The 23,451-nt window shown below is 43.9% G+C and overlaps 1 protein-coding gene across 2 annotated transcripts in view; it reads right to left on the bottom strand.

Annotated features, from left to right (window-relative positions):
* The window catches only part of VWA3B (von Willebrand factor A domain containing 3B), a gene marked incomplete at both ends in the record, with an annotated part of 205,589 nt that overhangs the window by 92,983 nt on the left and 89,155 nt on the right, over window positions 1-23,451 (bottom strand). For both annotated transcript variants that reach the window (XM_082851818.1, XM_082851817.1), the window contains 5 exons: window positions 389-487; window positions 5,469-5,600; window positions 6,648-6,786; window positions 11,463-11,617; window positions 19,192-19,382. In XM_082851818.1, the coding sequence (XP_082707944.1) occupies window positions 389-487; window positions 5,469-5,600; window positions 6,648-6,786; window positions 11,463-11,617; window positions 19,192-19,382 (716 nt within the window). The remainder of the gene's footprint in view (window positions 1-388; window positions 488-5,468; window positions 5,601-6,647; window positions 6,787-11,462; window positions 11,618-19,191; window positions 19,383-23,451) is intronic.

The following is a 23,451-nucleotide window of genomic DNA, read 5'->3' as shown; positions in this document are numbered from 1 at the left end:
CTAAGTTAAAATTAGGGATAAAACCAGATTCAGCGTCCCCAAAGGAAAAAAATCAAAAAGAATCTCCTCACTCTTAGTTTATAATAAAATATAAACCAGCCTTCCATGGAAGGCATACATCTCCTTTCATCGGGTTTGTCTCCAGGTCTATGGGTGGGCATCAAATTAACCAAACAACACTCACTGTCACTTAAATTCTCCTCACTGTTGTAGTAGACAAAGGAATTTCTCAGTGTGTGTGTTTTTACCTCAGTTCTGTGTCCCTAAGCCAGGCAAGTATCTCTCAACAGCTTTTTAGTGGCAGTGGATAAGGTCCCCCAAACCCACTCTCAGCATTCACTTTCAGGGGATTAGTGAGTCCCTCTTTGTTCCCAACTTTGATAAGTACCTGGTCAGGTCTCCCATCTGTCAAAAGGTAGATTACTTGTGTTTCTTTATCAGCAAAAGCAATTTGCAGGGCGCTCAAGGTGTTTGTGGAACTTCCAATCTACAGAAAAGAGAGAGAGAGACATACCAAGTACATACTTGAATCTCAAAAAAGATCTCACAAACAACTGCTATTTATTCTCTGCTTCCAAAAAGAAAAGTACTTGTGAAATAAAAGATATATTTAAATTAGATTGAGATCATAATTTAAGTCCAGGAATTCCAAGAAGACAAATCCCTGAATGTGTCATAAAAGCATCTATGCAGACAGTTCCAGGATAGCTAGAAGCCAGGACGATGGATTTCCTGTCCTGATGACAGAGCTCTTAATTCAATTTTATCTTTGTGTGTTTCTGTGGCAGGCACTAACTCAGTTACTGTTCATTCAGCTGTCAGCACGGCTTAAACATGCAGCCTGAATTCCCCCCAGGCGGGGACCATGTTAGCTTCCAACCAGGATTGATTCATGACACCCAGTATTCAGCAAACATGAGTGTGGTGTCATGAGCAATCCAGAGGTACAGGAAACTGTAAAGTTGTAAAACGCCTGCAGTTCCTGCCCAGGGAGGTACCGAACTGGCCAAGTTGTCACTCCAAAACTCAGAATGAGAAAAAGCCAGACAAACAGCAAGTACATGACTTTTGTTATGCCCATGAGAGGGCTCAGGTCACAGGGCAACCAAGTGGCCCCAAATCTGGGGAGAGTCAGGCAAGAGGCCAGCCCTGGCTTTCTGGGACAGGATGCAGCCAGACACTACAAGAAGAGTTGGGCTGGGGTGACTGGTGAATCAGCGGAGGCTGCCAGGTGTATGTTGGCAAGAGGCCACAGATATGGGGGCATCGGCGCTCTCTTGAAGGCTGTTTTGCCACAAACCCCACAGGGTGCTCACAGAATAGATTGGGAGAGTCTAGAGAAAGTCTCCTTCACGGTGCAGAACTGGGGGAGAGAAACACAGGAATCTCCATAGAGACCCTCTCCTCACTCTCCCCAGCAGAACAAAAGCCTTAATCTGTGTGTGTGTATGGGGTGGGGGGCAACAATGAACACGCTCACCCTGGGGCGCTGGTCAAAACCCAGGAAGGCTGGGGGAAGGAAAGAGGAAACAACACACTCTCTACATCTGCGGAAGGAGCAGGGCTATGTGCTGGGCTCAGAGACACTGAGAAGGCCACGCCCCTGAGACTCCTGGACACCATGCCCGATTAAGACTGAGGCTTATTCAGAGAACACCCACCCCCATCACTCCCCTAGAAACATCAACTAACAATTAACTTTCAAGAGAAACGCTCTCTTTGAGGCCCAGTGTGAAGGGAAAAATCAAAAGCCGAAGATGAAGCAGACAGCCCTCTGGCACGTCATCCCCTAACCAACACCAAGTGTCGCTGCAAGAATGTGAGGGATGCGGTGCAAACAAACCTCAAAGCCAGCCCAACTCCTAATCAGAGTAATTTTAACCCACCCCACCAAGAAAGGCACGCCCATTTCCAGGCATGAAAAATATTTATCTCAGTCGCTACATACTGCACGTGATGTCCAGCTTTTAACAGAAAATAAGCACATAAACAGAAGAGCAAACAACATACTCCCGAGAGACAAAAGTACTCGTCGGAAACAAACACAGATATGACACAGATGCTGAAACCATCGGACAGAAAATTTAAAATAACTGTGATAATGGCAAAGGTGAACAACATTCAAGACCAGGTGGGTAATTTCAGCAGAGATGGAACCTTAAGAAATAATAGAATAAAAATGCTAACAGTAAAAAAACTCAGTAGGACGGTGAAGAAGTCTTTCAAAGAGTTCAGAGTACAGTTGTTCCTTGGTATCCACAGGGGTTGGTCCAGGACCCTCTCCCCCTGACAGATACCAAAATCTGCAGATGCCCAAGTCCCTTATATAAAATGGCGTAGTATTTGCATATAACCTATGCACATCCTCACATACACTTTATTTATTTTTTTGATAAATTTATTTATTTTTGGCTGCATTGGGTCTTTGTTGCTGCACGCGGGCTTTCTCTAGTTGCGGCAAGCGGGGGCTGCTCTTCGTTTTGGTGCACAGGCTTCTCATTGCGGTGGCTTCTCTTGTTGCGGAGCACAGGCTCTAGGCGTGCAGGCTCAGTAGCTGTGGTGCACGGGCTTAGTTGCTCCGCGGCATGTGGGATCTTCCCGGACCAGGGCTCGAACCCGTGTCCCCTGCATTGGCAGGAGGATTCTTAACCACTGCGCCACCAGGGAAGTCCCAACCTCCCGTACACTTTAAATCGTCTCTAGATTATGTATAATACCTAATACAGTTCAAATGCTATGTAAACAGTTGCCAGCATGCAGCAAATTCAAGTTTTGTTTTTTGGAACTTTCTGGAATTAAAAAAAAATTTCCATCTGGGGTTGGGTGAATCCATGAATGAGGACCCTATAGATACAGAGGAATGACTATAGGTTCAAAACAGCCAAGGAAAGAAGTAGTGAACGTGAAGATAGAGGAATAGGAATTACCCAAATTAAAATACAAAGAGAAAAAACAGCAAATCAAAACAGAAAAGAGCACCAAAGAGCTGTGGAACAGTATCAAATGGTCTGATATACGCTTAATTGGAAACATAGGAGAAGAGGGAAAACAGGACAGAAGAAATATTTGAAAAATAAATAATGGCTGAGAATTTTCCAAAAACAATGACAGACATAACCCCATGGACCCAAGAAGGTCAGATAACACCAAGTAGGATAAATAAAATAAATCACCTAACACTTCTGCCAGAGTGGTATACAAGGAAGCCAAGTAGTGAGCTGGGACGTTCATCCCCACCAACTGTACCACGTCCTCCCTGCCCAGTGATGTCCCCTCCCACCCAGCAGTAACAAGGTACTCCTCCCCATCAGGTGTCAACAGAGTTCGAGTGGGGAACTTGAACTTCAACCTGCACCTGGAAGTATGATGCAGGGCCCACCCATCCCCCTGACAGCGCAGTGTGAGACACAGCCAACTAAACAGAAGGCTAGAAGAATATCCAGAGCCTCATAACATGAAACAAAAATGTCTAGGATTCAACTGATAATCAGTCCATCGTACCAAGAAGCAGGAAGCTCTCAACCTCAAATGAAAAAGATAATAGATACCAACAGCAAGAAGACAAATATATTAGAGTTATTCGACAAAAATTTTACATTAGCCATGAAAAAAATACTTCAGCTAGCAATTATCAACAATCTTGAAACAAATGAAAACTAAAATTCATCAGCAAAGAAAAAGAAGGTCTCATCAGAGAAGAAAAAAAGACATGAAGGAGAATCAAATGGAACTTCTAGAACTTAAAAATAACAGTAACTGGGCTTCCCTGGTGGCGCAGTGGTTGAGAGTCCGCCTGCCGATGCAGGGGACATGGGTTCGTGCCCCGGACCGGGAAGATCCCACATGCCGCGGAGCGGCTGGGCCCGTGAGCCATGGCCGCTGAGCCTGCGCATCCGGAGCCTGTGCTCCGCAACGGGAGAGGCCACAACAGTGGCAGGCCCGCGTGCCGTAAAAGAAAAATAATAACAACTAAAATTTTTAAAATTCTCTTACCCAAGGACTGGCTATGCCAGCTGACCACTGCTCTGTGACACCAGCACACGGCAGGCTCAGAACGTCTGAGCGTTGTCCTGAACTTACTGGGTTGATTCCTGGACCAAACCAGTCCAAAGAATAATAGAGGAATCTGGTCTTCTTGAAAATGAATTTTGCACATTCAGCAAGCAAGCAAGGGTTCTTCAATGAAGACTTTTGAAGAGACCAGAATCACACTTTACAAAAAAATGATCTGACGTATCTTCAGCCACGTAGATGGCTGATACTATGCATCAGTGATTTTTACACGAAGGAGAACCCACTTATGTTTTCACCCAATGAGATTACATATATAATATCTTGTTATCACAAACTCTAAATTAGTGGGCTCTGACTTAAGGTATTTCCTACTGTAAAAGAAGACAACATATGTCCCAAGGAACCAATTTAACAAATTGTTTATGAATTTAATATTCTTTCCCAGCATAAGGTAGCCAGTTAGGACAAAATTTTACAGGCATTAATATTTCTTATAGATTTCCTCCTCCCATTTTAATTTTATTTATTTATTTATTTGGCCATGCTGTGCAGCTTATGGGATCTTCCCTAAACAGGGATCGAACCCGGGCCTTTGGCAGTGAAAGCACAAATCCTAACCACTGTATTGCCCCTGAATTCCCCTTCCTTCCATTTTTAAAAAACAACTCCCAAGGGAACTCTAGAACATCTCAATGACAGTGCAAGTTCTGCTTGGTTAATATTCAGGGAGAGTCACTAACGCCCATTTGTGGCTTCTTGTCAAATCCAGGACTCTAAACTCAGGCACTGAACTATTTTAAAGATACTTGCGATCCATATTGGACCTCTAAGAATAACTCTTGGTCTCAGTTTTAGTATATCTTAAATATCTGGAATGCTATGTGGTTCTAGAAAAAGAACTTTTAAAATTAAGTTCAAGGCAAGAGAAAATTTGAGGAAAGGCAAATTCTCCCTAGTCTGTGTAAATGCCAAGAGCAGAAGCTTTAAAGTTCTCCAAGTAAAATGCAGGCCTGAAGAAAGTATTTCACCTTCTTATGATATCCTGCTGCCCTATCTCTCTCCTTGCTTTCAGCCCTTACCACTCACACTGTACTGTATGTTTCCACAAGTTCATTACTTTTGAACAAAGTCCACTGTTAAAAGCAGCTGTAATATATCATTTGAAGCAAGAATGAAGCGTCAGAAGAAACAAATATGAATGTTTAAGTAAAAAAAAAAATTGTATTTTGAAATTTGTTTTCATAAAAGTGCTGAGACTTGAGCCAAGGGAAGTGCTGTCAATAGAAGCTTATCTAAATGTTAGATATTGACAGAAAAGACTGAATTAACATGACCTCTGTAAGCAAAATGAACGTCTATGTGAAGCCATGGCTATCCTTGGCGTTCAAAGCATTTCTCAAGCATTTCTATCCTGATCTCTATCCTTCTTCTCCCGGACCCAGCCTCCTTCTTACCTTAATGTCTCTAACCCAGGCCTGGGCCCCTTTCAAATTATCCTCATCAATTTCAACAAGTTTTTCCTGCCAAGCAACGGCCTGAGCATCAAACTGCACAAAATTGAATTTCCTTTTATACTTCAGCTGTTCCTGTAAGAGACAATTAGTATTTAGCCATGAAACCACTTATGTGTGAGAAAAGATTAGGACAGGCCAGGGTTTGATACATTTTAATCGTTTGATACCTCTTTTCAGTTCTAGAAGCTAAAAATTACATTCAAGAGAGAAAATGTTTTCTAGTTCAAAAGGCATTTAAATAAAATTTACACACAGTTTGGATATTAAAAATTTACAAATGTATATATGTATAAACACATATATATATGTCACATATAAGTTTATGTATATAATGTGATATTATATCCTGTGTTTAATACTGACATTAATGGTATACCGAATATGCACACTAAATGCTTAAAAGAATCCGAAACAGTGTTATCGCTTTGGGCAACATCTTTTTGGTCAACATCTTTTTGGTAAAGCTATTTTATTCACTTGCCTTCCATCCATCAGCTCATGTTCCTCCAGCAGAAGTTCATCAAATTAAAAATTCTATTTCGTATTTGTCAAACACTCCCTGCAATTGTTTACTATGGTTCATACTCACATGAATACTACCAAGTCATGACAGCACTCTGATACCCGTTTATATGTGTGGAAACTAGGAGCTAGGGAGTGTTAGCAGCCTGCTTTGGGTAGTACAACTCAGAGGCAGCACAGGTGGAATAAGGACCAGAAGCTCCTGACCGTCAGCCCACGCTCCTCCCACACATGCAGCATCCCTAACACGCACTGGTAATTAAAATAAGCATGCCGAGCTGAAGAGTATCTGGAAGACAGTGGAGGCGTGTGCACACCACAGATTCCAGGATAGAGAAAACCTGGGGCAATGGACATAGAAATTTCCTTAGCAACCCGTGTGTTACAGGAAGGACCCACAGAAGGAAGGGTCTGCTTGCAAAGAACGGATGATGCTCTCACTGGCAAAAGGGAGCCTTTTTCTGAAGTGGCTTTTCTGTGATTTCTGAGTGCACGCCTGGCCTGTGCATCTCTGACAACCACTACAGGTGCTGACTGGCGGAGACGCACTCATGATACTCGGCCCCCAGGTGCCTGATCCCGAGAGCTCCATCTCACCTGCATGAGCTGGATGATCTTGTTCTTCACCAGGTCCAGTTTCCCCTTCATTGAGTGAGATGTGTCAATGAGAATGTAGACACAATCACTAGGCACTTTTCCGAAAAGGACTTGACTCCCATCCTGTAGCCACTGGATCCTAGGCAGGAAATAGTTGAAAGGGAATGGCTAGAGCCTGTGGCACTCAGAGCATCGTCCTAAGAACTTAATGATACGTCTACAGAGGAAAATCAATAGGACAGAAAAATAAATCCAATACTGGGCTCCAAAGCCAAAAGTAAATTACTTCCAGTCATCTGGTATTTTTGAGGCCTTTAGCTATGACTTCACACCATGTATTCTTCTAACCCTGCTGACTGCAGTCAAGCTAGTCATGCCAGCACATTCCTGAAGCTTCAGTGAAGCTTATGGATAGAATCAAGCAACCCCAGATCCCAGGAATAACCAAGCGCTAGGTGGTCGTGTAAGCAGGACTGCTTCTGTGGTCCAGGCTCAGGATCCCATCACAGGATGTAGATTAAATTCATGGTTGCAGGCAAACCCTGGGGGAGAGGGTGGGGCAGACCAAAAAAATACTTGAAACTGAGTTCAGAGTTCGGCAAGGCCCAGTCAATTAGACTTTACAGGGCAAAACACTGAAGAGGAGATCACTACATAGGAGAGAAAGCGCGTCAGAGAGGGATGGAAAGAGAGATTGAAAGGGAGAGAGAATGTGCTCCAGATATCTGCAGAAGGGTGCCCTGGAGACTTTGGCTAAGTTATGATCAGGGCATGTGCGTGAAGAAACTACTGAAGTCAGGGAATAAATCACCGAAAAAGTAATAGATGGACCAACCCCTCAGAGCTCACGCAAGTCTGGAAATAGTTCATCTTCCAATCAGCCAGAGTGGAAAAGCCTCCATAATGCATGTGGCCTCAAGTAGAGTCCTCACAACGGTATTGCCTTAATAGTAGGACCAAATTAGTCCTGAACTAAAGGCTCCCCTGCACCTACGCTGACAGAACTTAAAAGCAAGCCCCAGAGTAACTTACTGCATTCCAAGTAACAACTGCGTCACAGAACACACATAAAAAATGCATCAAAATCCAGTACCCGACAATGTAGAATTCAAAATATCTGGCATCCAGTAGAAAATTACCAGGCACACAGAGAAGCAGGAAACGATGACCCATAACCAGAAGAAAGACAGATCAAAAGAAACGTACCTGAAAATGACACAGATGATAGGATTTGCCAAAAAGGATGTTACGCAGCTATTGCAAACATAATCCATACGTTCAAGAAGGTAAAGTAGGAACAGAATGAGGAGAGGAACGGAAGATCCAAAAAGAATCCTCTGAGGAAACGTCTAGAGATATACAATGACTGAAATGAAAAATACACTGCATGCTATTAACAGTGAAGTAGACACTAGCAGAAGAAAAGATCAGGGAATTTTAAGAAAGACACAGTAATAGTAAACAATCCAAAATAAAACACTGAGAGAAAAAGGTTAAAAAAATATAACAGAATAAGCAACCCATGGAACAATATCAAGGAGTCTAACGCGTGTGTAATTAGACACTAAGGAGGGGGAAAGGGGCACAGAAAAATATTTGAAGAAATACAATCAAATGTTTCCAGTTTTGATGAAAACAATACACCCATAGATCCAAGAAGCTCAAAGAACCCAAATAGAAAGAAAAAAAAAACCAAAAAAACAAACCATGACACATCATAATATAATGGCTGAAATTTAGTGATAAAGAAAAAAATCTTAAAAGGAACCAGAGACAACATAGGAATAATAGGTGACTTCTCATCATGCAAGCCAAAAAGAATGGGGAACAATTTTTAAAGTATTAAAAGATAAAACTGTAAACCTAGAATCCTATACTTAGCAAAAATACCTTCCACAAATAAAAGTAAATTCAAGAGTTTTTCAGACTAAAACAGCTGAGAGAATGCATCACCAACAGACCTGTGCCAGGATCTATACAAACAGACTGAAGAGCAACAGAAATCACAAATATGTGAATCAATACAAAATACATTTATTCTCATTTTAAATCTGTTTACAAGACAACTGATTGTTTATAATGTATTTTGGGTTTATAGCATATGTGGAAGTAAAGTGTGTAGGACAGCAACAGACAAGTCAGAAAGGGAATGGAAGCTGAAGACCTTCATGATGTACATGAAGCAATATATTATTATTTGAAGCTAGACTGTGATAAGTTAGAGATGCATATTGTAAATGCTAAAGTAGTCACACCACAACAAAACAAAACAAAGAGGCAGAGTTAACAAGCCAATAGTGGGGATGAAATGGAATCGTAAAAAATATTCAAACCAAAGTAGGCAGAATAAGAGTAAAAAGGGAACAAAGAACAGGTGGAACGAATAGAAAACAAACAGCAAGATCTTAGGTTTAAATCCAACTAAATCAATAATCACATTAAATATAAATGATCTTAACACTCCAATGAAAAGCAGGGATTGTCAGATTGGATTAAAAATAATATCCTTACATATTCTGTTGACAAGAAGCCTATTTCAATATAAGATACATATAGGTAAAGGTAAAAGGACAGAAAAAAGAGAAATCCTGCAGAAAATAACAAAAGGAAGCCAGAGTAGCTATATTGATATTAGACAAAGCAGACTCCATAACAAAGAATATTACCAAAGATAAAAAGGGACATTTCATAACAATAAGGGAGTTGAGTCATCAAGAGGACCTAACAACACTAAATGTACATGTATTGGCTAATCGAGCTTCCAATTACATGAAGAAAAAATTTTAGAACTGAAAGAAAAATTGGACAAATACACAACTATAGTTGGAGATTCTAACACCCTTCTCTCAATAATTTATAGAATAATTAAGCAGAAAATCAGTAATAATATGGAAGATTTTAATAATATTATCAACCAACTTGAGCTGAGATATTTAAAGTATACTCCACCCAACAAAAGTGTTTTTTTCTTCATGTTCTGGGCCACAAAACAGATCTCAACGGATTTCTAAGAACTGAAATCATACAGTATTTCTCTGTCCACAGTGAAATTAAAAGCTATCGGGAAAAATCCACAAATACTTGGGAAGTAACCCTTTGGTCAAAGAGGAAATCAAAGGGGAAATTAGAAAATGTTTTGAGATGAATGAAATGAAATACAACATATCAAAATTCGTGAGAGACAGCTAAAGCACTACTCAGAGGGAAATGTATAAAATTAAATGTTTATGTTAGAAAGGGAGGCCAAGATCAGTGATCTAAGTACCTACCTCAAAAAACTCAAACCCAGAGTAAAGAGAAAGAAGGAAATAATAAAGATAAGAGTAGAAATCAATGGCATAGAAAGGAGAAAACCCTACAGAGAAACAAAACAAAACAAAACAACAACAGTGAAACCAGAAGCCATTTCTTTGAAAAGATTGATAGGATGGATAACCTCCAGTCAGACTTAGAAAATAAAGATGACATAAATGACCAACATCAGCTCTATGTATATTTAAAGAAATTGAATGCAGCGTTAAAAAAAAAAAAAAAAACCTTCCCACAAAGAAAAGCTCCAGGCCCAGATGGCTTCAATGGTGAATTCCATGAACATTTAAGGGGGAGATGATACTAATTCTCCATGAAGTCTTCCAGAAAATACAAGAGGAGAGAAACCTTCCCGGCAACCCTTGATACCTGGTGGGAGGAGAGGGACAAACAGACCCAGGAGCTGCCAGGTGGGGTGTCTTCTAAGCAGCTTCCTTTTCCCCAGATTTGAAATCCAAACTACTCTCCTAAGGGAGTCAATCCCAAAACCATAAGCACAGAAGACTCCAGAAGCAAGGATGACTTTTTCTGAGTAACCCATCATCAGCTGGGTTTTGAGAAACTGGGGCTCTGCAGAGTATATATGGGGGGAGACAGGTGTCTGCAGCTTGTGGTTTATAACAGAAAACATGGAAGGAGGGAAAACGCTCTGATTGCAAGTGACTACTACAGGCTGGGTACTAGCCTAAACTCATTAGACTTAGTATCTAATCTAATCCACAGAACACATTTGTAAATGGCATTATCATTCCTGCTTTATAAATGAGAAAGCTGATGCACACAGACACTGACTAACCTGCCCAGGGTCACAGAAAATAGCAGACTGGGGTTAGAATCCAGCTCTACCTGACCTTAGGGCCCATGCACCTAAATGGACGTGGTCTTCATATTCTAGAGCATCATCTAGAGCACCTCCCTTGGCATCAGCGAGATGAAGGCGTTGAGCTAGGTCACCCCATGGAGCTGATGTTGAGGTCACAGCCTAGTACACTAGACTCTTATGAGCATTACCATATTTTAAGAACCAGCAGGGTTGAGAGGGAGCACATGAAGTTATTTTTAGCAGATTTCTAATATGTATATATATATTATTCCATTGCATATAAATGTTTCACAACATTGTAACAGTTGCCTTGAAAGGTAATATTCAAGAGTACAGAGGACAGGTGTCATACAGTCTGCTATACACCTGGGGCCCACAGAAAATGCAAGACATTAGCAGAAGTGTTCCTTTGCCTCCTACAGTGATGCACAATCAACATGACAACTACACCTTTGTTTGCTGTTTTCCAGAGTCTGCACTGGCATCAAGGCAGCTCAGAATCTGCATCCAAACATCCCCTTTGGTTATTAACAATGAGGCCAACAGCAAACCATCAGATGGCAACCCTGACGTAACAATGCTTACTGGCCATTTCTCCTGGTTGAGCTTTACCAAGGGCTCAAACAGACTTGAATTTCAAGAGAGACTGGATCATGCAATGTACCCTCATGCAGTACACCAACCTCCTCTGGATCCGGGCCAGGACTGCATGAATTCTCTCACTGTACCATGTGTACTTCTCCTTGGTAATGCAGACGTGGACCAAGCTCCCATCCTTCCAGGGAGCATGGACAAATCTGCTGCAGTATTTCGCATGCACTGTCTTCTTGTTGGTCTCCTAAGGAAAAGACACAGGACAGAAGCCACTCAGAAGCCTTTCAAAGAAGAAAAGTCCCCAGATGGTACCTCTACCTCTGCCTTATTACACAGCTCCTAGCACTCGCTCCCACCATAAAATCATTCAACAGTTGGTTCAACCAAACTTATTACCGGGGCCTACTCCATATGGAGCCCTGCACTGGATGTCGTGAATGATGGTCAGCAAGACATGGGCAATCCCACTTGTGCCCAGAGAAGCTAATGTTTCCAGCAGGGAGATGCTAAACACACACACAGGCACACACCAATATATACAAACACAGAGAAAGTAGCAGTGTAGAACACTAGCACCCAGTACCTGGTCCTGGGTTGAGACAGTAATGATTGGGCAAGTTCTGGCAAAGAAGAAAGAGTTCACAATGGACTAGAGGGTCAGGGAGATCTAGAGGAGGTGGGACTTAAGACACCCCAAGCATCTTTCCACTGTTACTCCCAGCGCCAAATGAAGAAAAGTAGTAAAGAACCGCATGCCACATCTAGGGTCCTTCCTGGACATACGGAACTGGCCCAAGGACAAAGTCCTCCCACAAAGAGAGCTTTCCGAAGGACTGTCTCTATCACTCACCCAACCAGTTTATAAATGCATCAAGCACCACTCCGCCAGGCCCTGTTCTAAGCACCAGGAACACAGTCCATAAAAGAAGACCCAAATCCCTGCCTTCATGGAGCTCACATGACAGGAAAAGAGCCAGATGATAAACCAATACTCATCTAGCAGGTCAGAGGATGACAAATGCTGTGGAGACAAATAAGGCAAGGAAGGAGAAGAGAGAATGCTGAGGGACAGGGGAGGGGAAGGGGCAAGTTAAAACCTAGAAGGGAAAGCCTCAAAGAGAAGATGAGAGCTTCCCTGGTGGCGCCGTGGTTGAGAGTCCGCCTGCCGATGCAGGGGACACGGGTTCGGGCCCCGGTCCGGGAAGATCCCACGCGCCGCGGAGCGGCTGGGCCCGTGAGCCATGGCCGCTGAGCCTGCGCGTCCGGAGCCTGTGCTCCGCAACGGGAGAGGCCACGGCAGCGAGAGGCCCGCGTACCGCAAAAAAAAAAAAAAGAGAGAAGATGAAATATGACTGAACCCTGAGGGAACAAAGCGTGTGGCCCTTCGGAGGTCTAGGGGGAGTCTGAGGACACGTCAATGACAAAAGCCCTAGGTAAGTGTTTGCCTAGCATGTCTGTGGACTTTTAGGAAGGGCAGTATAGCCGAAACACGGTGAGTGAGGCAAAGAGCAAGATGAAGCCGCAGAAACAGGAGGAGGACCAGGGAGCAGATGCTGTGAAGCTTGCTCACTGACGGAGCGATTCTGGCTTGTCCTCTGAATGACAAAAGGAACCATCCGAGGGCCTTAACATAAGAAGCGGCACAATGCGTTTAAATTGAGATACAACTGACATTTAACGTTTTATTAGTTTTAGGTGTACAACATAATGATTTGATATATGGATATACGGGGAAATGATCACCATGGTAAGTTTAGTTAACCTTCATCACCCCACAGTTACAATTTTTTTCTTGTGATGAGAACTTTCCAGATCTATTCTCTTAGAAAAATGACACAATGTATACTTGTCTTACTCACAATTTAAAAGTTTCATTTCTAAACAGTTTTCGGGTTTTTTTAAAAAATAAATTTATTTATTTATGGTTGCGTTGGGTCTTCGTTGCTGTGCGCAGGCTTTAGTTTCAGTGAATGGTGCACGGGCTTCTTGTTGTGGTGGCTTGTCGCGGAGCCCAGGCTCCAGGCGTGCGGGCTTCAGTATTTGTGGCACGCAGCCTCAGTAGCTGTGGCTCGCGGGCTCTAGAACGCAGGCTCGGTAGTTGTGGCACACGGGCTTAGTTGCCCCGCAGCATGTGGGATCCTCCCGGACCAGGGCTCGAATCTGTGTCCCCTGTATTGGCAGGTGGATTCTTAACCACTGCGCCACCAGGGAAGCCCCCTTTTTTCATTTTAAAGGATAACTGTGGATACTCTGCTGAGAATAGACTGTAGATAGTCAAGGGCAGAGTCGGGAGATCAGTGAGGGGGCTTGGACCAGAGGTAGGAATGGTGAGAAGTGGCCAGATGCTGATTTACAGGTATATTATGAAGGTAGAACTGACAGGATTTAATGGGAGATCAGATGTGGGTATGAGATAAAAGAGGGGAGTCAGGAATGACTCCCAGGTTTTTGGCCCAAAGAACTAAAAAAGTGGAGTGGCAATAAATTGATGGGAGGAAGATTATGGGAGAGCAGCCTTGAAGGGAAAGATGGGGATTCAGTGTCGATGTGTTAGGTTCCAGATGCCTATTAGACATCCCAGTAACATGGCAAGTAGTCCGGCAAAGGCCAGGGAAGGACTCAGGGCTGGAGATTTAAAGTTGGAAGTCACCAGCACGCACACAGTATTAAAAGCCACGGGGCCGGATGAGGTCATCCAGAGAATGAGAGCAGATAGAGAAGAGGTCCAGGGACTGCGCCTTGAGGCCCTTCGGCAGATAGAGATTGGGAAAATGAGAAGGAAACAACAAGGAAGACTGAGAAAGATTAGCCAGGATGAACTGGGGGATGGGGATTGACATTTATACACAATAGATACTATGTATAAAATAGATAGCTAATGAGAACCGGCTGTGTAGCACAGGAAACTCTACTCAGTGCTCTGGGGTGACCTAAACGAGAAGGAAATCCAAAAAAGAGGGGATATGTGTATACATATAGCTGATTTACTTTGCTGTACAGTAGGAACTAACACAACATTGTAAAACAACAATACTCCAATAAAAAGGTTTTTAAAAAATAAAATGTTTCATAAAATTCTCTGATTTAAAAAAAAAAAAAAAGGTTAGCCAGTGAGCTAGGCAGAAAAACAAGACAGTGTATTTTCTGCAAGCCAAAGAATTTCATGGAAGTAACCAACAATAGCAACTGGTGGTAACAGGTCAAGTAAGAAAGAGACAGAGAATTAACCTCTGAATTTAGCAATTCAGGGGTCCTCGGAAAGAGTGAGACCTTTGCCTCATTGGAGTATATTCAAGAGAGCACGGGAGAACTATGGGATTAGAGAAAAAGAATTTACAAAACTACTGAGGCATTGGGTTCCAAACATGAACAGAGGAATAAGGCAAAAGAGGCAGAGCCAGAGACGAAGACGGGGGTCAAAGAATTGTATTTTTAAGATGGGAGAAGTACCGCCACGTTTTTTATGCTGACAGGAAAGAGCTAGAAATGAGGACAATAATAATGACACAGACTGGAAAGGGGGAGAATGGATGAAAGAGAGGATAGGGGTCAGTGCACACGTGGAAGGGTTGGTTGGTGAGGACGATTCAGCCATCCTAGAAGAAACAGGGGTAGAGCGTACAGGTGCAGATGCCCGGGGATTTGTAACGTGGAGGCAAATGTTCACGGATGTTCACTTCAGTGTTCGGTGAACTGCGAAGCAAGGTCTCCTGCTAAGAGCGGGTGGGGAGGAGGAGGTGTTGGAGGTGTGAGGAGAGAGGAGGCAGGCATCTCAGAGAACAGGAGTCACAGTGGATGGTAAACCCGAGCAGAGTGCGGGGCAGCGGCACAAAAGATCTGCCTGAAATCAGACGTCAGGAATTTAAAGTGAAACCAGGTGGCTGTGTGTTTTTCTCCAGTTTCCTTCATCAGAGTCAACTGCACGAGTATAAGGCAGAAAGCTGGGTTTAACAAAGGTTGGGGATAAGGTTGGGGATAAGTGCAAGAATGTAAGGCATGGGGAGTAGCTGAGGATTATGAAAGGGACAAAGGATAGAGGACAGAGAAAAGGTCACAGAAACAACCAGCTGTATATCCCCATGGGGCTGAAAGACTGGAATTAGCGTAGCAGAGGAAATGACCTAAAAAGAGTGGGACCTTTGGAATTGATTATGTGGGTTATGATTACACAGTTATTTGCCATGACGAGGTCAAGGGTATGCCATGGCAGGATGGAAGAGAAGGAATGGAGGAGAAGGTCATTGAACAGGTCAGAGAAATGAAAGGTCTGGGTATGGGAAGGGTCATCCACAAAAAACTGACATCAGTAAGGATTGAAACAGCTGGAGCCAGTGACAGCAAGCCAGAAGCTATAATCTTCAAGGATGGGTGGGGGTGACCTGAGGCTCAGGGGGTGTCAGATACAGAAGGTACCTTGGGTGGTACATTCTGATGACCTGGGAAGAGGGAGGGAGAATGATCAAGAAACAGCAAAGAGAAGCAAGGAGGTCACCACCCACCTCTGTGCCCACAGACCCAGGGAAAATGGGAGAGAAGCTAGGGTCCTTGAGCGAGAACCCAGACAAGCAGGGGAAGGGAACATCTCAGAGTATGTGAGGCTACGGGGGTCTGCTGATGACTTCCAGTTCCAGGGGGCACAGTGGAGGGGTTTTAGGAGTCAGTGGGGGATGGAAGAGGCTCACAGAAGGGATGCCAGAGCCACACAGGGATGAGAATCCAGGGTCCAGGGGTGACTGCTGTAGGCAGGGTTGAAGCACATAATGGGATCAGTCCTGATGTTCTCAAGGCAGGCAGGAAGGCAAACCATGTCTCCACCGCAGTGCAAAGATGGAAGGAGAAACACATCCTCTCTCTCAGTCTCACCACGTGCTCCCTACACTGAATCCCATCACGTGGCATTTCCCAACTGTGCCCTGTGCATTTCCAAATGGAAACACACCAGACCAGAAGTTACGAGAACACAGGTGTCCGGCACCAGAGTGTCCAAATGGGAAAAGCACGGTGTTGAGAGCCCAACAGATGTGAATTCAAACCCTGCCTCTACCTGCCACGAGATCTCAGCTGAGTTGTCTAACCCCTTGGAGGCCCTGGGACTTCATTTTCTCATGTGTGATACAAGAGCACAAATATTCACCTTGCATATAAAGTGAGTAGGCATTCCATAAATGCTCCTTTCTGACTCACCATGTTTGTAATAAGAAAACAAGGAAGGCAACATCTAGTGGGCATCTCCTAAGTGCCAAGCATCGTGCTTATACGTGCAGTGTTCAAATTTAGACTTTACACCACCCATTTTACAGATGTGGAGAGTGAGACTCAAAACAGGTTAAATTATTTGCTCAACATCTCATATTTAGTAACTGGTAGAAGCAGTATTTACACCCAAGTCTTCTCATTCAACTCCGGTGTACTTTCCACCATACCACACTGCCTGGTACATAGTGAAGGCTCAATAAATATTTGTTGGAGGAATAAGTGATGAGACTAGAGTGGGTTTCTGAACATCAGGGCTGGCTTTGTGCTCAAGCAACATAAGTGGCCATGAATGCAACGTGACTTCAAGGGGTGCCCCAAGACATCAAGTTACTAGACTTTGCCTGCAAATTCCCTAACTAGAAATGCATTTTTGTCTCCTCTCCTCCCCTGCTCATCCATCTTAGAAATGCTACACAACAAGGCATTTTTCGTCGTTTATTTCTCAGTGTCTCAATTTCCTGGATCCATACCTACAAAGCAGTTTTTATAGTTAAAAGTCTAGGGGGTCCTTCCCAGTGGGAGTCTGGGGGAACCCTAAAGAATCAACCTATTTCACAGCTTCAGTTTCTTTCTACCTTATACACACATCACAGTTTTAGGTATAAATCCAGTTTCAGATACGTAGCCCCAAATACTAAAAATAAAATTGTCGGGCTCCCCTGGTGGCGCAGTGGTTGAGAGTCCGCCTGCCGATGCAGGGGACACGGGTTCGTGCCCTGGTCCGGGAAGATCCCACATGCTGTGGAGCGGCTGGGCCCGTGAGCCATGGCCGCTGAGCCTGCGCGTCTGGAGCCTGTGCTCCGCAATGGGAGAGGCCACAGCAGTGAGAGGCCCGTGTACCACAAAAAAATAAATAAATAAATAATAAAATTGTCCCTTTTTCATTGGTGAACGAGGGCAGCTATACTGTACACTTCTCAACTTTTACTATATTATAATTTGTTAGTGTCAGAAGTTTGAGGTTAAATTCCCCATTTATAAAGCCAAATTCTTCGAACCATCCCTGCAAAATTTCATTTAAATTTGTCAAGAAAGCAAAGGAAAAAATCAGTATTAGAGAAGACCTGTGCATACCACACTGTTGGGAGCCTGCAGTAAGCTATGTTCAAATTGACACGAATTCATATTTTAAAATATCCAGGGCCTAACGTATTTTAAAAATGAAAATTTAATTAGGTATGATTTCCTGAACCAATAACATTACTGAATAAGGTCTACAAAAGCAGAAAACGGTACTGAGGGAGGAAACCCACAAATGAGATTTCCCTGCAATGTAGCAATTACTCTGGATCCCAATATGTAAGCCAGGAAACAAGTCTTGCGTCAATTCTGCATTTTTTCTCATTCAATTTTGATATTCTCCTCCTTGCAGTTCATTGTAAACGGCAATCAGAGGGCAAAAACACAACGTCATGTGGCTAACGTGGCCCCAAAGGAAAACAGCACTTCCTCGGGTGGACGTGTGGAACCAGTGGCCATGCAGCCTAAGAGGGAGTGTCAGAGAGACGGGGGTTTCACCTCTGTAGGATTGAGAGGTTTCGCAATGATGATCTTGACACTGAATCAGAGCCTTAGAGAATACATAAAGGGACACTGCATTTGGGAAGGACCTTGATTTCCTCTCCAAGTAGTCCCTGCTGGGCTGCTGTGACTGACATGTCTGCTCTGTGGCTTGCATTTTAGCTCTCACTTCAGTGTGTATCTGGGTTTTCACTAACTTCTAAAAGAGATTTCCCTCAGTTTTACAGATTTACAATATTCATTTTACACTGATTTTCTGTTTCATAGGGAGACACTTTTTAGTCTTTCTATAATTCTAAACTTCGGACAGTCTTCTGGGTCCTGTTCTACACACCAGTGTTTCTCAAAGTGTGGCTCCCAGATCAGCAGCTTCGGCATCCTCTGGGGATTGTTATAAATGCACTTTCCTGGGCCCGGCCTCCAACCCAGTGACTCATGCACCCTGAAGGTTAGGAGCCACTACTACAGATCACTATCCTTCCACTACGAGCCAGAGCCAGGCATTTTGAGAAGCTGTATTCCTTTCAGACCCACTGTCACAAGGGAACCACACCTTTCAAAAGTTTACAGCATAGACCCTTACCACGCTATAACCCCTTAGAGAATATAATTTTATGTTTACTGGAAATCCAGTAAATGCTGGCTGGTAGCCACTTGAATAATGTAGCTCTAATACAGTGACGGTCCAAGAGGACCGGAGAAATGCCTGCTTTGGGGCATATTCACCAGCAGTTTCTCTCTTCCATTCAATACGGGGAAACAAAGGGCTTCTTTTTCGACCCAATGCCTGAATTTCTATAAGCACAGCTCCTGGCTTCTGTATAATGATTGTCTAATTCACTTACATCTAGAAGCCATTCTCAGACTTGAGCTCCACTCCCACAAGTAGCATTCAGAAAAGTGTAAGGCAGGGAACAGAGGGGCATCCTTCTTCAAAGGCAGCATTCATGCTGCCTTTCAACCTTGGTCCTGCCCTGGGTCTAGCCCTGGTCCTAGATGCCCCTCCCAGGGCATCCCCGTCTAGGGGTCCACTTCACTTACCGCACTGGTCTGCACCAACTCGTCCTCTGGTTTGGCTTTTATATCAACAACTCCATCAGCATGGCGGAAGGAGCAGTCAGCAATGACATCATAAAATGACAGCTTCTGGGATTTCAAACCGTATTTCTGTAGCCACTTCTCAGAGTCCCAGGCATCCTCTGGATTCGACTCATTGTCGGCAGAGGTTGCTCCTAATTGTAGTTTTGGAATCACAATTCATCAGCCGTTCATATGACACAAGACTTTCATATGTCATCCTCAACTTAATATTTTAAAGAAACATGTTCTTTGTTAGCTCACAATCTTTTCAGGAAGCATGCTTTCCAAAGCAGGACTGGCAGAGAATTGGTTCACAAGACTGGAAGGCAGGAATCTGCTACTTTTCGTTTCACTTCCTCTGCTGCCTAAGTTGACTGGACCCATGCAGAGGGGGAGGTGGCTGATAGGCAAGGCAGGAGAGCATTAACCGTAGGGTCAGAAGCTCTGGGTTCAAGTCCTGCCCCGTTACTTACTAGCTTGGGCAAGTTGCTCAAACTTGGGTGAGTCACCCCATTTAACCTCTCCGAGCTTCAGTGGAATTCTTCACCTGCAGATAGCATCTGCTTGGCCTTCCTAAGGGTGTCGAAGTGATTCAATATGAAAAGTTATGTGAAAGTGCGTGGTAACGAGTGGGGAGGGGAATCAGGGACAGGAGCTCCCCTGTTAACTTGGTGAATTTATCCTGATTCAGAGCCTGGCTCTCAACTCTGCAGGCTCAAGAACCTCACGTCAGCTCAGGCGCCTGGAGCTGTATCTATGCCTCACTTTAGGCTCACATGATCAATTACAGCAAGAAGGCCAACTGCCCAAATATCCCTAGCCTTAGGCGCATTCCCTTGGTGTTTTCCAAATCTTATCTGTACTCTCTAAGGGGGAGGAGGTGTTATGTTACCTGAGCAGAACACCGGAGAAGCCAGCTTATCATACAAACAGCAAAGTATCTATCCATGTGGCTCAAAACCCTTATGGCCACCTAAGGGAGAGTGGGGTATCTGAGGGTGGGCACAGAGGAGGCATGGTGTCTGGAGCTGGCCCGTGAGAGCTGACTGTGCCCCTTTCCCTCCCGACTCCAGGCTCAGTGGTAGCGCCTGGTGAAACTGACCATGCCTGCTGGGAGCATAATACAAAATCTGAAAATCAGCAGATGCTACAAATGAGGGCTTTCTTATTCCAGAGAGTAGCTGATAACATTTGTCTGCATGAGGCCCCTGCAAGGAAGGCAGAAAGGAGCCTGAGCTCTTAGCCCCAGTGGGACCAGTAGAGCCTCAGGAGAACCGGGAGAAGGTGCTGTGCAGAGAGGTGGTTTTTAAAACGGGTACTACCACGTATTAGGTCCACCAGCCCTACGGAGTTTATTTTCACTTGGATCAGTGGGTGGTTCTCAACCCCGCACACTGGAATCCTCTGAGGAGTTTAAAAATATACTGATGCCTGGGCCCCATGCATTAGCTTCTGTTTTAACTGATCTGGACGTTGAGATTTTTCAAAGTTCCCTAGGCGATTATACTGTGCAGCCAACACTAGGGTAAGATGAAGAGAGCTTTCTAAATTATGATTCGGTGATCGCTCCATTTATGCTTCTATCAGACAGATTCATGTTACATTATACTTTTAATGGGAAACAAAAATATTACCCATAGTTACCCATGACTATATTTAAGGGGATATATAATTAGAATAATATTTGAAGAAATAAAACACTTGAGAGCCAATTATTTCTCAATAACACATAAAAGATCTGTCCATTAATGTTACATATGTCCTCAAATTTTAATAGAACAGCTTTTAAATAACGCACTCTGAAACCTACTGGAGCTGGAACTTCTCAAAGAAGCTTGATTTGGGCTTTTGAACTTGAAACCAATCTGGCATCAAAAGCCCCTCTGGACACCATCCCCGATGTCAGCAGCTGGTTTCTACGTGATTCACAAAGTGTCTTTTCAATCTGCACAGGGGACTGAAATCAGAGGTTTCCCAGAGCTTCTGATCCCAAGGTTCTCCTGCAAGTTCTCCTGCATCGCAGGGAAAAAAGCAAAAGGAAATTGGAGGCATTTTCGTCAGGGGGGTCAGCCTCCTTGGAGAAACCCTTTGGGTGACCATTTTTCCTCAATTAGTGTTGATTACATTCTAAGCCTTTGTCTCCTCTTTACTCCTACTTTCTTCTCCTCCCTCCTTTATGATCAATAGGTGTAAGTAGGAAATAAAGTTTTCATTCAATTATTTCCATAGCAACACACACACCCATCACATGCTTTGCTCTCTTTTGGGTTGCTTTCTTTTGAAAAGACAAGAGCCTTTTATCAATTATAAATTCAAGCCAATCATAAAAGAATTTCCTAAAAACACATCAAACAAATTCTAAGAAGGGATTTTTAAAGAGCCAGAGACTAATTTTTGACTGGAGCTTCACCCAGGACCAGGCAGTGCAGTCACCCTGAGGGTATGATTCAGGCTCCCAATTACCCTCTGAAAAGGGGTTGGAGGAAGACCCCAAAGCAACTTGAACTTCATAAAGGAAAGAAGGGGCAGCCAAGCATACAAAACCAAAGAGCATAGGTGCCCCAAAGCTGAAGAAAGGAGAGAAAGGGTGAAATCTTTTCACTTTCAGTGCTAATTACACCACCCCCATCTGAGCCTCATTTTCCCAGGGAGAGGAGAGGAGTGGCGAGGGAGTCATCCATTCATTACAAGTCACTCACTAAGGGGTCCTTCCCTTTCCCCTGCAGTTGTCTTAATTAAATGTGCTACATAAATTCTCACCTATGGAGCCAAGGATAATACCTTTATGTATGATAGAGATGTGACCTCACAGTGCATCCTAGATTCTCTCTAATCCATGGGCAGATCACATCCATGTCACAGGATAACTTACCTGCCACCCAGCCCCTGTCCTACTTATCAATCTCAGAACATTTTTCAAGGAGTAAGACCTACTGGCCAGTGCTTTCGAAACATCACAGCTACAGCCAGGGCCACGGCAAAGAGACAAACTGGACACAGTCCGTCAGTGCCCACTCCTCCTCTAGAGGCTCACAGCCATCAAGGACTTAGAGTCACCATAACTACCCTCCCCTTGGCGATGGTTAATCTTATGTGTCAACTTAGCCGAGCCACACTACCCAGATATCTGACAAACATTATTCTAGATGTTTCTATGAAGGTATTTTAAAAGTGAGATTAACATTTAAATTAGCAGACTCTGAGTAAAGCAGATAGTCCTCCGTATTGTGAGTGGGCATCTCCACTCAGCTGAAGCCTTAGTAGAAGACAGACTGACGTCCCCTGAGGAAGAGCGAATTCTGCTTTTAGACCCAAACTGCAATACCAGCTCTCCCCTGGGTCTCCAGCCTGCTGGCCTGCCCTGCAGATTTTGGACATGCTGGCTTCCATAGTCATGTGAGCTAATTCCTTAAATCTCTCTCTATATACACACATGTATACATACACACACACACACACACACACACACACACACTTAAATATACACATATCCTATTGGTTTTGTGTCTCTGAAGAACCATGACTAAGAGGCCCATCCTCCTCCACTGAAAGTTACTTGGCCAGCACCTCATTCCTGCCATGGCCCATGTGCCTTTCAAGGGAACAGTCAGCTAATGACTAAACTACAGCTCTAGATCTGGAACCAACCTCACAGAGCATCGAGTTCAATGTTTCCCACAGTGTGTTCCACAGACTCTACTTCTACTGCATGTCAGTGGCTATTACTCAGAAAGAGGGTTCCTTAGCAAAAAGTTTGGAGAGCTTGAAAATAAACAGTTTCAACAGGTTTTTCAACGAAGGACTTGTCAAAGCCTTTGTTGTAGGAATCAGCAGTGGGTCTCACCATGAGCAGAGGCATGAATAGTATTTCCTAAAGGCATTTAGTCTAAGCCCTTTCTCCACAGAACATTTTGTAGGGCTTTTATTTGATAGATCACAGCTTGGTACACACTGTCCAACATCCCTGTTATCACAAGTGTCATGAGACAGTAAACCAGCCCTTGGCTACCATGTGGGAAGTGGCACGTGGGAAGTGGCACAGGAAAAGTAGCACATCATGTGGGAAGTGGCACTGTGAAACAGTTACAAAGAAGCTGGAAGTGGTGTCCAACAGCAAGCAAGCAAGCGAGAGAGAAGGAAAGAGAGAGGAAGGAAGGAAGGGAGGGAGGGAGGGAGGGAGGGAGGGGAGGGAAGGAAGGAGGGAGGGAAGGAGGGAAGGAA

Source organism: Leucopleurus acutus (genome assembly GCF_964270905.1).
Source record: "Leucopleurus acutus genome assembly, chromosome: 12".
NCBI lineage: Eukaryota > Metazoa > Chordata > Mammalia > Artiodactyla > Delphinidae > Leucopleurus > Leucopleurus acutus.
Note: the sequence above shows the minus strand (reverse complement) of the source record. Positions and strands in the feature narration are given on the sequence as shown.